Genomic DNA, 16,997 nt, shown 5'->3' on the forward strand with positions numbered 1-16,997 from the left:
ATAAATTCCAATAATCTAATACCCATTAAATTTAAAGACAATAATATGAAGAAAAGAAGGGAAAAAGAGTGAAAAGACAATCATAATTCAAAAACCTCTTTTGAGATAGGCGAGGACAGATCAAAAGGAATTGGACCACCACCACCACCACCACGTAATAGGGGATTAAAATGAGAAGTAGTGAAGGTCACTGACTGCTGATCAGGATGCGGTTTAAGCTTGAGAAATAGAAGACCAAAAAGCAAGAATACAGCAGGAATTAACAGCTGGAAAACAATTGTTTTCCGGTCTCTCCGAGCAGATATTGCCCTTTTTATGAATAATGCTTTGGAATGTGTCCAGAATGCTGACCTTAAACATATACAAGAGCAACAGCACAGCATACTTAAAAAGTTCATGAAATTCAGGACAATGGCAAAGAACAAACTCCAAGCTCTCTCCATTATGGCAAATATAACCCCAATGACCTTCTTATAATTCCCACATAGTTTTGAAAGGAGCATTTTATTTGGAGCATAATTATGACAGGCCTGAGAATCCAAAGAATCAGGTACTGCTAGAGTCTTACTGTCCTGAAGATACTCAGCTTCATTTAAATCACATCCTGCGACTCTGAGGAATACCTCTTCCAGAGTCGTAACAGATATACCATAACTCTCAATGCCAAGATGGTGTTTGGGCTCATCAGCTGCAGTTTCTGCAATTTGACCTGACCTTCTCATGCAGCCTTCAATTTCCCTGAACATGCTCTCGAAGGAAGATGAAGATGCAAGAGGAAGCTTAAAGGATATCTCAGTTCCGACCTGTGGAAAGGATTCACCCCAAGAAGTTAATATTATTTGACAAGTATGTTCACCACAAAAAATCAGTAGAGTGCAATGCATATCAGCATTAGAAATATCCGGGGACACAACATTTTAGTAGTAAGGATATCTTTGCTAACAACTGGGTGCTCTAAAAAACTTAGGATTCTAAAATAGATGGTTTTTAAAATGGTATCTGAGCAAGGTCTTGTGCTTCAATCACTTTGCCTCCACTATAACATTTAAGTTGTTCTTGTAAATGCCTGATCTGATGACATGCCAGAAGTGAGGAGACTCCCCAATGCGTGGCCACACTACCCATAGTGATGGCAACATGCGGATGCATTAATTTATAAGAGGCATATTATAATTCCAACATAAAACTTTCATCTACTGATACAATGTTAACATCTGACTTCTTAATTAGCTGGTTGTTAACAATCTTTTAGGAGAAATATCATACAACCATGCATTAACATATAAGACAAATAACATAACACATAAAAGAAGAAATTTCTACTTCATTAATGTAATACATCAGGACATAAGGTCAGAAGAGTACCTCGCTCACACATGTTGCTGACGGAATATGACGGTAAACAATATCAGCAGCAACAGATGCACTAGGAGCAGTCTGAACAGCAAAGATACGAGTAAAGCCATGAGAAAGCATGTATCTTTTAAAATCAGGAAAAGTAGGCCAACCAAAAAGACAAATGGGAAAATGAATTGGAACTGAACCACACCTTCACCAAGGTAAGAGTGTAACCAACCCCATACTGGTGCTTTAAGAAAAGGGAACTGTTGTAAAATAAACACTCCAATTAAAAATAATAATAACAAAAATATTGTAAAAAGTACAAGTAACAACACAAGAAAATAGAGAGATCAAATTTTATCATAGTGTGATTTGATTCCCAAAAGAGGGGGGAAAACAACCAAGAAAAAAAAAAAAAAAAAAAAAAAAAAAAAAAAAAAATCTTCTTTTTAATGAAATTTGATTCTCAAAAAGCATGTGTGGGGAAAGTTCCATATAGTATAAGGTTCACTGGCTTATACATCTTCTTTTCCAAAACTCTCGTCTACTAGAGGATTTGGAAGCACATTGTTACATCTCGATATAAGGGTATAGAAGACTACCGGCCATGTCTCTGAGCCTACCACAAACGCTTATATATATATATATATTGATAAGTACAACTGCTTATATTTTTTGGTTACAATATCTTGCTAATTTAAAAGTTACAATTTGCAAACCAGCCCCCTCTTGAGTTATGGTATTACCATTCAAATTGCTAGTAAACCAAGAATTCACAAGGAAGCCAAGCATATAAAGATGACAGTTACTTATGAAAAAGAAAAGAAAAAGATGGACAGTTATTTTGGACATCATCCATAATGTGTTTGGAGACCTGTACTATCAAATATTTCATCATTTCTTCCACTTACTGATGTTTTCACTAATCAACACATGCTTCATAGATCTTCCATTTACTGATGTTTTCACTAATCAACACATGCTTCATAGATTTTCTCCTAAAACAATTAATTACCAAATTATATTCTACAGTGAGTTTGAGGGCACGTAACCTATAGCAGATATATTCGTATACCATAATCATTATTGGGGGTGTTAGCTATAGTAGATATTTTTGTATACCATAATTGCGGTAATTGGTATTTTCAAACGTGCCCTTTTCTCACATTCTTTGCATGAACAAAGTCTTTGCTATAGTAGGTAAACTAAAATAACAAGTTATCTTTCCAAGGTAAGCTTCAATTACAACAATAAGCATATTCTTTAAAGGCCAATACCCTATGCGGTTCCCACTAATCAAGGGTGCAAGGAGGGTGGACTGGGTACAAACCCAACCTTCAACATTATATGTAATACCCCGATATTTTTAAGGATTTATTAATTGGGATTAATTACTTTTATTTTATTTTTTAATGATTTGTTTTATTTAATTGAGTGCTTAGATTAATTGTCTTATTCTAATTAGATTTCTTCAGCGAGTTATTTATTCTTTTAAATTCTTTTTGTAATCTATGCTTGTTTAAAATACTTTAATTGTTTTGATATTCCCTGGTTTTGTGCGCGGATTTGATCAAACCATGTTCCGAAATTGGAGGGTATCACAGTTGGTATCAGAGCAATATATACATAGATTCACATGTTTAAATCTATAATTTTGTAAAGAATAAACATGCTCATATAATCCATTTAATAAATTAATTTAAACAAAAGTAAAATAAAACTATAATTTCGATAATCAAGGTGATAGGCTTATGAGTTCTAAGAGGAGAAGTAGAGAAGAACTCGCCCGTCTCTTCCAAATCTGACGTCCTATTTCTCTGATCCGGCCTCCTGTCAACCTTTCTTCTTCTTCTTCTCTCTCTGTCTCTCTTATTTTTTTAACGTGAAAACCTTTAAACCCTAAAGTCTTATGCGTATATTTATGCACATTAAAAATCCAAATCCTTTTCCAATTAGGTATAGATGATTATTTAATTAATGATTATTTATGGAAGGAATATATATATATACTATATAATAGATATGTGTATATATATTTATTATTTAAAGATTATTATTTTTATTATTTTATTTAGTATTCCTAATCAAAGTTTTCATTTCATTGGGGGGTATCACATTATATGTAGGAAGTCGCTGACACATACTTGAACTCATGTTCTCACGCTTGACATCATAAACTTTTAACACCACACCAAGCAATCAAACAATGACCCTAATAATATTTCCAAGAGCAACAGAGTTCTTCACTAAAAAATTTCTATCAGTTCCAACAAATTTTCCCTTTTTAGTTGAAACTCGGCTGATGTCTGCTCAGTGCTGGAAGGTCAAGATAGTTGGTGAACTAATAATAGATTATTGAATCGCGTAGTGTATTGTTTACTAAAATGTACGCTATATCTAAACAATATGATTGTTTGAGTAGATGGTCGATAAGCAACCTCGCTCACCAACTATTATGAGTTACCAAGGAAAAGTAGTTTCTGCTCCTATTTTAAAGAAAAAAAAACAGACTACAATAATAATTATATTGAAAAACTATGGTAGAAAACATTAAATACAAGCTCAAATATTTCATGTCCTTGTATGCAAAGCTCACTTGTTACCCAACAACCATTACACAAAAAGAAGAGAGGAACATACTCAAGTGATGAACAGGATTTCAGCTATATTAACTTCCCTTGCTTCAACGTAGTTGACGAGTGGCTTGATATTAGCAGTTATCTCAATCCATTGCATGAATAAAGAGTTTATTAACACTTCTGTCACCACACCAGACCTTCATTTTTTTGTCTATTCATGGCTACTTGGGTTCTGTTTATCACCCATTTTTTACCTCACCACACATCCGCATGTGGGCCAATAAGAAGATATGTCCACTATCTTTTTGACCATTGTTGTTTGATCTAATCAAAGAAAGAATGGCACAACATTCTGAAGGGTGTAAACTCTTCTAGAAATTTCCAGATAAATATGGGATCTTCCAAATATCAACCGCTGGTCATGTTTTGAAAGAAAATAAGAATCCAATCCTCAATGGGAGATGTTGTTTCTAACTTGTTCATTCATACTTTCTAAATCATTCATTTCATATCACAACGTGGACAGTCTCTCAAATAGAATTACCGTAACCCATTAGGAAAAACAAGAATTAGAAGAAACAGGTATCAAAGATATAGATAAGATGAGCTTTTTATGCTATGGCAAATGTCGGAGAGAGACAATTGAGAACCTAAAACAAGCGTCACATGTCAGAGAGCATGAATTTGAAAGGCACCATAATTTGATTCTCAAAAGCGAGTGGATCCCACAAAACTATATCAAAGCATCTACGCACCAAAATGAATGAATGTACAAGTAATAATGTAATATTCATCACAGAGAGCAACATATCATTAGATGCTAAAAAGTAAAATATTTACATAATATACACATAAATATTAATATATATATATATATATATATATATATATATATATATATATATATTTGGATCAGGTAAGTACTAACAAATACACTGCCCACGCCGGAGCTCGAACCCCTCCCCTCCTCTTTTTGAGGGTACAGAGGTTATACCATTGGGCTAATGGCCCATTGTATACACAATAATATTACTCTTGTAAGGGACAGGCACATACTTGGTTCTCATTGGGTGTAATAAGATGCATAGTGAGCTCTAGCCGCACGAGTGTTTGGATAGTTGGCCAAAATTCCGGATACCAGATCAACAACCTAAAAAAAAAAAAAGAGATGTTGCGGTCCGAATATAAGGTGCCAGGTCGCAACAGAATTTGGTGTCGGGACGCGTTGCGACCCGCTTATATATATATATATATATATATTTGGATCAGGTAAGTACTAACAAATACACTGCCCACGCCGGAGCTCGAACCCCTCCCCTCCTCTTTTTGAGGGTACAGAGGTTATACCATTGGGCTAATGGCCCATTGTATACACAATAATATTACTCTTGTAAGGGACAGGCACATACTTGGTTCTCATTGGGTGTAATAAGATGCATAGTGAGCTCTAGCCGCACGAGTGTTTGGATAGTTGGCCAAAATTCCGGATACCAGATCAACAACCTAAAAAAAAAAAAAGAGATGTTGCGGTCCGAATATAAGGTGCCAGGTCGCAACAGAATTTGGTGTCGGGACGCGTTGCGACCCGCTTACGACCCGTTGGATGAGCTTTGTGTGGGTTGTGGACCCTAGTTAGTACTCTTGTAGCCCGATATATAAGGGCACTTAGGGTTTGGAGTGTATAATTAAGAGACACTGAAAATCGTATAGAGAGAGAGTGAGAGGCTGAAACTTGTAATCTCCAATTTTAGACATAGTGAAGACTTTCGCCGGATCTCCACCATGGATGTAGGCTTTGCCGAACCATGTATAAATCTTTGTGTTCTTTGTGTGGTGTGTTTATTTTTCATTCGTGTTTTCGTAATTGTTGCTTGGTTCGCTGCGTTTGTCGTAACAACACACACAAATCGTAATACGCATAGAAAACCCTAGAAAAAAAGGCATAAAATTTTCAGTTTTTTCAAGGAATAAGGCATATTGAGCCTGAATAGAAAAAACAAACCTTCCACAGCATTTCAAGTAACCATTAGCCATGATAGCGATCCGATCTCCTAACACTTCAGCCTCATCCATTGAGTGTGTTGTTAATAAAATTATCCTGCCCTTCTTAATTTTTTTGATCAACTGCCATGTCAACCGCATGGAATATGGATCCATTCCACTGGTAGGTTCATCAAGAACTATAACCTGTTAAAGAGAAATGGGGAAAAGTTTTAACAAATTCCAACAAGAGAAATAACATTACTGAGTCCTGAAATTTGACTCCACCTTGCTGTTTCCAATTAGTGCAATTCCAAGGGACAACTTCCTTCTCATGCCTCCCGAAAGTGCCCTCACAGCAGTGTTAACTTTATCTGCCAAACCCACCTGACAAAAATAAGAAAATACATGAGAGAAAGAGAATAAATATTGCACTAAAGATGTGGAGAACGTGAGGAAATATCTGTCAAATGTTTAACTGCACGCTGATCACAAGGTTGGGAAGGGATATATGAAAAGATGCTTCTACTGCATGTGAACAACTGATATTATTAAGGAACACAGAGACCATGGGGCCTAGAAATAACTCTATAAACTACGAGTCTATAAAGATCCCTTGCAAGTTACAAGATAAGCCGGACTCCCTTTCTTGCTAGTTCATAAACACAACCTAACAAGAAGAGAAAATGAAACCTTAGGGCTTTCGTAATACTGGAAGTAAAGGGCTAGCAAAGGTCACAAGACTCCCACAATTGGGGGTCTGGGGAGGGTCAAATGTACACTGCCTCACCTCTGCAAGCGGAAAGACTGTTTCGTTGTTTTGAACCCGTGACCTCCTCCTGGTCTATCAAGCAACATTACCATTGAGCTAATGCCCGCCCTTCGTAATAATGGATGTAAAGAACAAAATTGTACGGTCTTAAATAGAGATTGACAGATAATGGTCTGCCATGAAATTCGAAATCTGGTTTTTATACTAAAACGGACAAGTTCCAACATAAAATAGACCCAAATATAGGTCAGAATTGCAAAAGATGCAGTCTTCTTTTCTTCAAGAGAGGAAAAGTTGGCTAATCTGAGGGACTTAGGCTCATTTTGGAATTTAGCAAAGGCATGTCTAGGACGAAGAACTATGCCAAATGTTATGTCTGTATCCAGTCCACAATCCCAGCATCTTGCATTAGCAAGACCAGCATTGGCTTTTTGACTTGAAGCAGGAATAAGTGTTCTTGAAGACAACCCAAGGTGAGGTCAAGCTGTGCACCTTAGTGGTTGTGGCTACTGCTGCGGCAGTGGCTATTTCATTTTTATTTACTTTTTTTTTATAAGTAAAGGTTTCATGGAAGAGCGCTCAAAAGGGGACCGCATCACGACCCGACCCAACCCATGTAGATATTGTCCGCTTTGCACACTCTCCTCTCAATGCACACGGTTTTCCTCAAAATGCGTCTACACAGTTAAGAGGTGACTACACATATTTGTCCTGTGTTGTTGGTATAGCCTGAGCTCATTAGTTTTTTGTTCTTTGAACTAACTTGTAATGCTTCTTACCTAGCCTGGGGTTTGCCCCCTTTTTTTGCATATTTTTTGGGTTTTTAACGCTAATCTAATTGACCAGAAAGGGAAAAATAAAAAGATTTGAGAACTCCTAGCTTTTTAGGAAACAGTGATTTTAAGTGCAGTTGAGCATCCAGATAGATAGAAAAAATTATATATAGGAGCTCTCTTAACTCTTATTCAAGCTTGCCAAACCAATACACTCCCACATTTTATATCAATTCGAGTAGAATGGAGGTCATTTGGTCTAGAACTGGGGAGTCCAACAAATTTCTCATTAGGCCAGGTAAAAGATGGTACCAACACCCCATGGACAACACCTTGAGAAATTAGATATAATAGGAGATGTGGCTTAAAATAGAAAAGTATGGAAAGTGACAATTCATGTCGTTGACCCCAGTCAAATTGGGTGGACCACATGAGGAAACACTAATCATACCGCTCCTTATGCAAAAATCACTTCAAAAAAACTCATATGCTAAGTAACAAGCAAAGCTAGCGTGTACAACACATCCAATGTCAAAGATGGCTATAAATTTTCGTGTATTTTTGTAACTATATAAGAAGTTACATCAGAAAATGTGATAACATCTGCATTCAAAATTCTCAGTACGAAAAGAACTCACTTCGTCAATCATTTTGGTCACAGCAATTTCCAGAGATTCTTCTTGCACACCCTTCAGATTAGCAAATATTACCAAATGCTCCTTCACCTGAATATGTAATTAACCAAGTCAATTTATGCCACAATATGTGGGCACAACATGGTAACAAGAAGTTGTAAGCTTCTGACTATTTAGCATCCCAAGATTCGGAAAGGGAACATACGGTAGAAACATAGAAACATGTTTGGAGATTGTAAACTGGAAGTATAAATAAAAGATACGAGAGAGAAGGGAGAAAGATAAAGAATGAAAAGAAGAGTTCCTGTTATGGATCCCATTAAACCATTTATAATAATAATATACAAATCTACCACTAAGTCATAACATAGAGTCGTGATTTCCCAAAAAAAATAGCATTGAGATTTGTAATAAGAGTAATACCGCTGTTTTAACATAGATATAATCAACTGATATTGATTGCTAGGAGATTAACATTGTATCCTACTTCCTAATTAATCTACAATCCATCACTGAAAATCATAAGCTTGTCTCGCAGTGTATTGTTTATATGGTGTAGGATAATTCATACTTCCGCATATATAAAAATTCGAAATCACCACATAAAAAGGAAGTGGGTAATAATTGAATCATTTCAAACATAACTTGATATCATCATTGATGATTTCTCCACATAAGGCTAATGTCAATAAAAAAGAAAAGGGCAACAAAAAGGAGGAAAAATGAACTGCCAATACGGGAAAGACAAAAAGTAAACAAAGAACATATTCTCTCAAAGCCACTATTAACCAATTCCAGATCCATCCCTCAATCATCATGTTGCAATTCAATGCATAATATCCTCTGCAGTATATTCATTTCCCTCACTATAACAATCAAGTTATGATAATGAAAATACTCAGCCCTTTTGGTATTCCAAGGGCATCCATCTCCATTGCGGGTATCCCTACTTTTACCAAAACTACATTCCATATATTGAACCATCTTAATTTATAATTAATCTCCAGAAGTTGATTTTAAAATAAACCTCTTACTTTATTTTCATCAATTAAATCATAATTTTTTAATAATATACACCACAGAACCTAATCATAAATGGATTGAGTCAATTAATTCAAAATTGGTACAAAAAGATAGAAGACTTTAGGATTTCACTTGTTTCTGTTATTAGAACCACAGATACATTATAGATATATTATTTCCAGTAAATACATATTAGTATTATTATTATTTTCCCTGGGTCAAATACATATTATTGATCTCTCATGTGAAGATCTGAACTAATTTTCTGACACTACCAGTTCAAGTTTATATCAAAAAAAAGTTTTTAGTTATTGTCCATGGCATGACTATAACAATGAGTCTTAGGTCTAAAAGCACCTCCCATGATGCGTCTTGGGCACCTTTTTCTTTTATCAACGGTGATGCAGAAGTAGGTGTTAGTTATGTCCGGAGTAGTCTTTGGGTTTATGGAATTATAGCCACAAAATGAGTGCAATTCAAATAAATCGTCATAATTTTACAAACAAAGATAATCTTCATATTCCAACGTAAGAAGGAAGCATCTGCCGCGATGACTATTAAGGCCATTTTTATCCACCTAGAGCTTCCTTTTCATAGTTAGGGGCTGTGCATGGTAAGGTTGCCTAACTTCAACAAGTTTCTACTTTGTAGTGCTGAGATGCGCTCTCGTATCTTTTCATGCTTAAATGATTCATCAATATTTTGGCACTTTGTATTCTTTTCCTTTGCATACAAAATTTCTGTTTTCTAATACAAAAATAATAGTAATACCAGAGTATGCTTTGCGGTACTTCTTCATCATCATCATCCTTATCTTAATCCTATATGAATGGGGACAGTCGTATGAGTTCTCTTTTTCCTTTCTTTTCTATTACAAGCCAACTATCCAGTAATATGTAACTTTTTAAAGTCAATTCTAATGATATCACCCCATATTAATTTCAATCGCCCTCTCTATCTCCTACCTTCTATGTAAATTAGCATTTCCCTTCTTACTGCTTCGTCTATAGGCTAGGAAGCACAATTACTGTCCCACAACATGGGTACAATGAGATATGGACATGACGATACAACAAATCTCAAAAAGATAGAACGCGGATACGGCAAAGATACAGCAAAAATAATAAAATAATATATACAAAAAGAATTTTTTTTGCTCTCATTTTAGTTATATTATCATAAAAGAACTAAGTAATTTGGAGCTTAGAGCTAGATGTTTGTTTTTGTTCTCTAAAACTTCATATTGTTTTTTACTGACCATAATATATTTTAAAATTGCATTAGAATCCCCATTCTACTAAGAAAATTAATAACAAAAATCCCGTGATTCCTGAAAGTGTCCTAATTTCCCCCACTTTTTGGTTTCTAACACCATCTCATCTAACCGCTCCTATCATCCATTTTAGTAATCCTCATTTCTACTACATATATTAGTTGCTTTTATTTCTTTTTTAACGCCATACACTCCACACCATATAAAATAGTTGGAATAACAATTGTCCAATAAAAATTTTCTTTTATTTATTTTTATTCGTTTGTAAAATAAAACACCAACAGTCTGCCTCCATTTTGTTTATCCTGAGCTAATTATACTAATCATATCTCCATTTATACCTCCTGATTCTAACATGTTTCTACACCTTTCTAATTTTATTGCTAAATTTTCTTCAGATGTGTCCAATAGCACTATGTCATCAGCAAACAACTTATACCATGAAATATCTCCTTATAAGTCTTTTCTGATCTCATATAGAATTTTGTCAATAAATATGGACCTCGTGCAGACCCATGCTTCAATCCCACGCTTATAGAAAAATAACTAGTCTCGCTGCATATAGTACGAACTCTAGTATTTTGTTCAAGATATAGTACACACATATCCTGAACAAAATATATAGGGGAGGCCAGTGCCCAGCGGTACCAAGCCCCTACTTCTCAAAGGGAGGTCAGGAGTTCAAGCCTCAGTGGAGGCATGGGTGTGTGAGTACCAAGTACCAACTAAGAAAAAAAAATTACATTTTTGCCACTCAAGCATTTTTCTTAGTTATAATTTTTTTTTTTTTTTTTTTTTATAAGTAATAATAAATTAAAAAAGGCGTTCAATAGGGGAACGCGTCCCATAAACATTAGATCTTAGTTATAATTTTATTAAACAACTTTGTTAATAAAGATGCATATAATTTTTGAAAGAAGAGTGCTTGAGCAATAAGCCAACGATTAAAACACACCATCTTACACATTTTCTACATCGGACGCATTGATTATACAAGGGAAAAATCCTACTTTCTTCAAGATCCCACTCATATACTGCTTAATTTGTGCTTCTGTCCAAATTTCATTCAGTAACTTCACAAAGTAACTCTTCCATCTCTCATCATCCTTCACCAAGACACTTAAATGTCACTTGTGAAACATTCAAATATAATTAAAATCTCTAGTAATTCGCTCTTAGCTTCACAAATTCACAAGTTGAACCTTATTTTTCTCCATTTCCGTCATACTCAATACAATAATCATCAGAAGCTCTCAGAAGTAGACAATTGATTCATAAGCAAAAAATTGATGCATGAGTTCAGGAAAAACAACAACAAAAAATCGAGTACGGAAAAGACCACAACCTAAAAACCTTTTATACGCACCTATTTAACATTATACAAACCAATAGTTCTAACTAAAGAGTTAACCTAACTTTAGAATAATTGATAATAAGTAAAAGCAACATTTTGAGATAAAAGAAAGTGGTAAATGATGTAATTTACACAGGACAAAGGCCCAAGATTGTGAAACCAGATGTAGAGAGAGAGAGAGAGAGAGAGAAACGGAATGAGGGAGAGTGAAAGGGAGAGATAAGGAATGAGGGAGAGTGAAAGAGAGAGATGAGGAACGAGAAAGAGAGTGGAAGAGAGAGAGAACATATTCAGTTAAATAAATTCCAGAAAAAAACCTCTGATAGTAACACCTCATTTTCTTAAAAGCAATGCATAACCAAACTTCTCCATTACAATTGAAAGTAACTCCCAGACTATTCCAGTTATTTCTTACTAAGAATTAATACTGAATATAAAACGAGACCAAAAAGAAAAAATAAAAATGAAATAACTCTTACTTACAGTTAACTCCGGAAAAAGAATATCATTCTGAGGGCACACCCCCAATCCTTTTCTTATCACATCCTGAAGAAATAACAATAATTACAAAATCGAAAGAATCCATCTAAACAAGATATCAAACATTAAAAGAAGTAAGATAGATAAACGAATTCGGCTACAATATGATGTGACCATCAGAACTTACACCAATAAGATTAGCTTATGCATTCTGCAATTGCTACAGTGAGTACAAATGAATGCCATAGAAATGGGTACAATCCATATAAACCATTTTGAAACCTCCACTCGTCAGAAGAAATAATAAGAAAGATAAGAAAGGAATTTGAATCAACCAATAAAGAGGGAAGAAAAGAAAAGCATGATCTACCCAAATGTGCCTTAACATATTGATCAAATAACGCTGGATCGATTTATAGTTGAAATGTAACAAATTTACCATGCAAGAACCAGAGCCATTGTAACATGGACCAAAAACCAGAGTACTCAACTACTCATATCAACAATGGAGAGCTTCAGGACAAATGTCCAACACAACTCCGACCTTATAGACAATCAGTACCATGCTTGCGTAGCTAATGCATCACTATGATGAGAAGTTAAAGGTCTGCATTCACATCTTTAGCTTAACAATTAATCAAGCAAGAACAACCAACTAACTTAATGTAAGAACAAGAAAGGTAAGAAACAGAAACAGAAACAAGGAAAATGCACAAAACGTGGGCTGAGAAAAGGGGTGTGGATACATCTTCTATTTCTTCAAGCGTGAAAAACAAAATGTTTTATTAAAAGTCCTATTTTGCTTATATAAGTTGTCCAATCACTATGCATTTCGTCCTTCCTTCCAGTTGCAGCATAAGAATAATGAACTCTAATACTTGGATCTTTTTTATCCTCAACCCTACAATAACTTTACTAAAACCACTTAATGGAAGACAAAACTACATGTAGCAGCACTCTGTGAAGCTTTTTGCATGCAAGCTGTTGGTTCCAACTTAGTGCAAGGAATATTTGAGTGTTTATGGTGATCCAAATGATCCATAAACTTACAGACAGGCTACGACAGAAGCTACTTTAAGAAAAAGGAAAATAAAAAGAAAGCAACTGAAGGAGATAACAGAATTTGGTTGCAAAAATTAGAATCATAAGACAATATACTAGCCACAAAAGAAAAAACTTCTGAAAAATAAAAATTACCATGTCAGTTAGAATATTCTTCCCGAAAACCAAAGCATCCCCTGAAGTAGGAGGTAGAAGCCCAACAAGCATAGAAATTGTCGTGCTTTTGCCAGCTCCATTGTGTCCTTTAAAAGAAAACATTAAAAATTGCCTCAACACTTAGATCATAAATCATAATATATTGCTTACAAGTAACAAATAGGGGGAAAAAAAAACAAAATGAACTTGCCAAAATCATGTAAAAGAAAGGAAAAAAGAAAGCAAAAGTAATGCTATTTTTTTTAATTTCAACTGTCAACTAAATTTCATTTTCTAGCTTAGTTTTCTCATACATTCTATGCTTAACAACATGCAAATAAGAGAACGGGTCAAAATTAAGATGAGAAAAAATTCTATGACAATGATGGAAGATCGTTTTCCTCTGAACTGTAATGTAAATATAATTAAAAACTCCACAACTGGTTCATTTAAGTAAATCTCTCTCAGATAAATAATTAAAAAATATATTAAGAGAAAGAACAATAGAGAATGCAAGGATACGAACAATAGAGAATGCAAGGATTTACGTGGTTCAGCTATGAAGCCCTAAATCCATGAGAGGGATCCCATATTCACTATTTTCTTTTTCTTATGTTTCTTCTAAATACAAAGAACAAAGTGATGCAGAAAACAGAGAAAATTTAACACATTATATTAGTAATTATTCAACGACAAAATAAACAATAGCCACTTGATTGTTACCAATAAATATAAAACATGGTGAAAGAAAGGCAAGTTTTTTTTGGTTGTCTTTATCACAATAAATTAGTCAATATTCAAGGACAAAATAAACAATAGGGTGAAAGAAAGGAATTTTTTTTTTTTTTTTTTGGTCATCTTTGTCTTCGTTCTTTTTTTTTTTTTTTGTTGTGCGCGTGCACGCGATGGGTTGGGGGGTTGATTTGATGAACACGCCTACCTAGAAGTGCAAATATCTGATTCTCATAGAGGGTGAGTTGTAAAGATTTGACAGCAGAACACTTCCCCTTATGAGTTGTATAAACCTTGTGCAAATCTCTAATCTGGATGCATCTGCAAATTGTATGATATACATAAGGAAATATATATATATATATATATATATATAAGCACCAATACTGAGGCACAAAAATTTTAGGACATGCACCTGCCGTCAAGCTCTTGTTGTTTCATGTCTAAGCTTATTGCTTCCACAACAGGTTCAGAAAATTCCTTTCTAAAGAAGTCGGGTTTTTCATTGGAATGCTTATGATTGATTTTGACTTCTGAGCCAGAAGCATCCTTTTTTCCACTAATTTTTTTCCTCCAAAACCACTTTTGAAATATGAAGTTCCATTTGTGCTGCACTCCATTCTCTTTGGGGAGGACCTGATCATAGAAAAATTTCTAGTAACTTTCTATCATATACAAAGAACTGAAAAATAGAAAACTAACTATAAAAGTACATAAAATCGTAAGTGATTTTAAGAAAAGTATGGGATAAAATAATGTCAATTGGTAAGTTATCAGCAGTTGATTGCCTATAATGGATGTTAAATGTCCACACAGAAAATCGTGTCATTGGACAACTCAATATGATTTCAATGAACATATATTAGACCAAGAAAATGAATGCTCACTAAGAGACTTTATCAACTTAGTGAATACAATATAGAGTAGATCTATTATGCACGTAACTTAGACAAACAGATACTCAATTAAAAAGTAAACAGTACAGCAATTCATGGTCAGTCGACAACCTTCAAAGAAAAACAAAAAGTTTGAATGACATACCTTATCTAGGTAAAGGCCAATTGCGCAGTATAATATTGTGTCGAGCACCATCATCAGGAGACAGACCAAAAAATTCACTCCAGATGATGCCTGCAGGAATCATTATTTTGATTTTAGAAGCAAAAAAGAGAGGCCAAATAAATAATAATAAATAAATAACTTAATGTACCTGCCATATGTTGCTCCACCGGAGTCCAACATGAGCACGCTCATAGTCAGCGAAGTTAATTGACCCTAGAGCAAAGGCCGTCGGTGAAAGCAAAGAAGCAATAATTTTCAACATCCTAAAAGCACACAATTTACAGGACTTTATATGCATTCCAGAAAATAAAAGTTTTGAATAAAAGAAATTTGTGCACTCTTGTAATAGCATGAACACTAACATGGGGACAGCCTGGTCATTGACAGTGTAATAAGGAAAGAAGGCCCCAAGAAAAGAAAGGGTGCCAACTGCCACAGCTGTTTTTGCTCGTGTGAAGAATGTAGAAATCAGAAACGACAGCATTATTGCGCTGAGTCCAAACAGAAAGAAGTACATGAACACCACTGACTTATCACTATACTTGAAAAGGGTACCAATCGTGCAAACAGTGATGATTCCGGAAGAAATTGCGAACTGCAGAACAAAATAATAAATAAATGAAACCATATGAAAGTGACATACAATGAAAATATCCCATACCAAACAGCATAGACAAGCAGTTCTCAAGATCAAAGCAATTGTCTATTCACTGAACTACTTTTCACTTCTGATAAAATTGATGGTAGAATATCACATAGCAATATAGTTGTACATGATCAACTTAAGCAGTATCATGCACATTTATCAGAGATTAAAAACTTAAATCAGTTTCCCTTTTTAGAAAATGGAACATACCATTGATACCAAAGTATCACGATTAGCAGATATAGAGTTAATAAGAAACTTCAACATCTGGATGAATATAAAGTTAGGTTGTAAAATGATATTAACCTCCAAAGTTGCTTCTTCTATCTAGGTGTAGAATGACAATTCGGAGACATAGTTACTAAAAAAAATTAGAAGAAAGTTAATAATAAATTTTTGCCACCAAATACTTGTTTGATCCCTTGAAAAATGTGATGCAAAACATCTAAAGAAGAATGGGAGCAAATCAAGAATTCCACACGAAGCCCACTTAGAATATTGCATAATTATAAAACTCTATTTTAGAGTTGTTCTTCAAATTGTTGTATCAGATCCTCCGGTATAATAGAATACTGCACAGACTGACGAATGATGAAAACAAACCAAAACCAAGAACTCACACCACGGGAACCATGATGTAGAAATCATTAGACACCACTTCAACATAACCTGCGCGGTACCAGCAACCCCCCCCCCCCCCCCCCAGCGCAGCTGCGGCTATTCTCCTCAACCCCACCAAAAATAACTTGGAACCCCCTCCCCAACCCACCAAGAGGGGAAAAAAAACTGCAGCATCACCTACCCAAAATTAAGTTCAGCAAAATCAGACAAATTGCTCATACACACCAAGTACAGTAAGCGTACGAGCGATGATTAGACATATAGATATGTTGTTCAGTTATTTGTAGTCATCACATTTAATCATTTTTCTCTCATTTGTCTCACACTGGTAGGAAAAAATAAATAAAAATCTGTTTCCAGCAGCATTGTACTGAAGCAACTCCCTAAACTAAATAGCAGCTCATTGGCATCATATAACTAAGAAAATTGGAAACCGACCCCTCTAAAAAAGCACCCTCCCTGGGGCTGCAAACAAACCAAGTGGAGCCAAGACTTAGGTTTTTGAGCTCTTCTCAGCCATATATTTAGG

At 34.9% G+C, this 16,997-nt stretch overlaps 1 protein-coding gene across 7 annotated transcripts in view; it reads right to left on the bottom strand.

Moving 5' to 3' along the window:
- Positions 1-16,997, bottom strand: part of LOC132291693 (ABC transporter A family member 1) — a 68,920-nt gene that overhangs the window by 29,806 nt on the left and 22,117 nt on the right. For all 7 annotated transcript variants that reach the window (XM_059790299.1, XM_059790298.1, XM_059790297.1 and 4 more), the window contains 13 exons: positions 15,564-15,796; positions 15,350-15,464; positions 15,181-15,270; positions 14,555-14,775; positions 14,348-14,460; positions 13,408-13,514; positions 12,214-12,276; positions 8,084-8,170; positions 6,189-6,287; positions 5,923-6,107; positions 1,550-1,604; positions 1,366-1,437; positions 96-803 (listed from right to left, as the gene is read on the bottom strand). In XM_059790299.1, the coding sequence (XP_059646282.1) occupies positions 96-803; positions 1,366-1,437; positions 1,550-1,604; positions 5,923-6,107; positions 6,189-6,287; positions 8,084-8,170; positions 12,214-12,276; positions 13,408-13,514; positions 14,348-14,460; positions 14,555-14,775; positions 15,181-15,270; positions 15,350-15,464; positions 15,564-15,796 (2,148 nt within the window). The remainder of the gene's footprint in view (positions 1-95; positions 804-1,365; positions 1,438-1,549; positions 1,605-5,922; positions 6,108-6,188; positions 6,288-8,083; positions 8,171-12,213; positions 12,277-13,407; positions 13,515-14,347; positions 14,461-14,554; positions 14,776-15,180; positions 15,271-15,349; positions 15,465-15,563; positions 15,797-16,997) is intronic.

Source organism: Cornus florida, unplaced genomic scaffold, assembly GCF_030987335.1.
Source record: "Cornus florida cultivar Cherokee Brave unplaced genomic scaffold, ASM3098733v1 CherokeeBrave_3.0.0_Hap2_Chr02, whole genome shotgun sequence".
Taxonomy (NCBI): Eukaryota; Viridiplantae; Streptophyta; class Magnoliopsida; order Cornales; family Cornaceae; genus Cornus; species Cornus florida.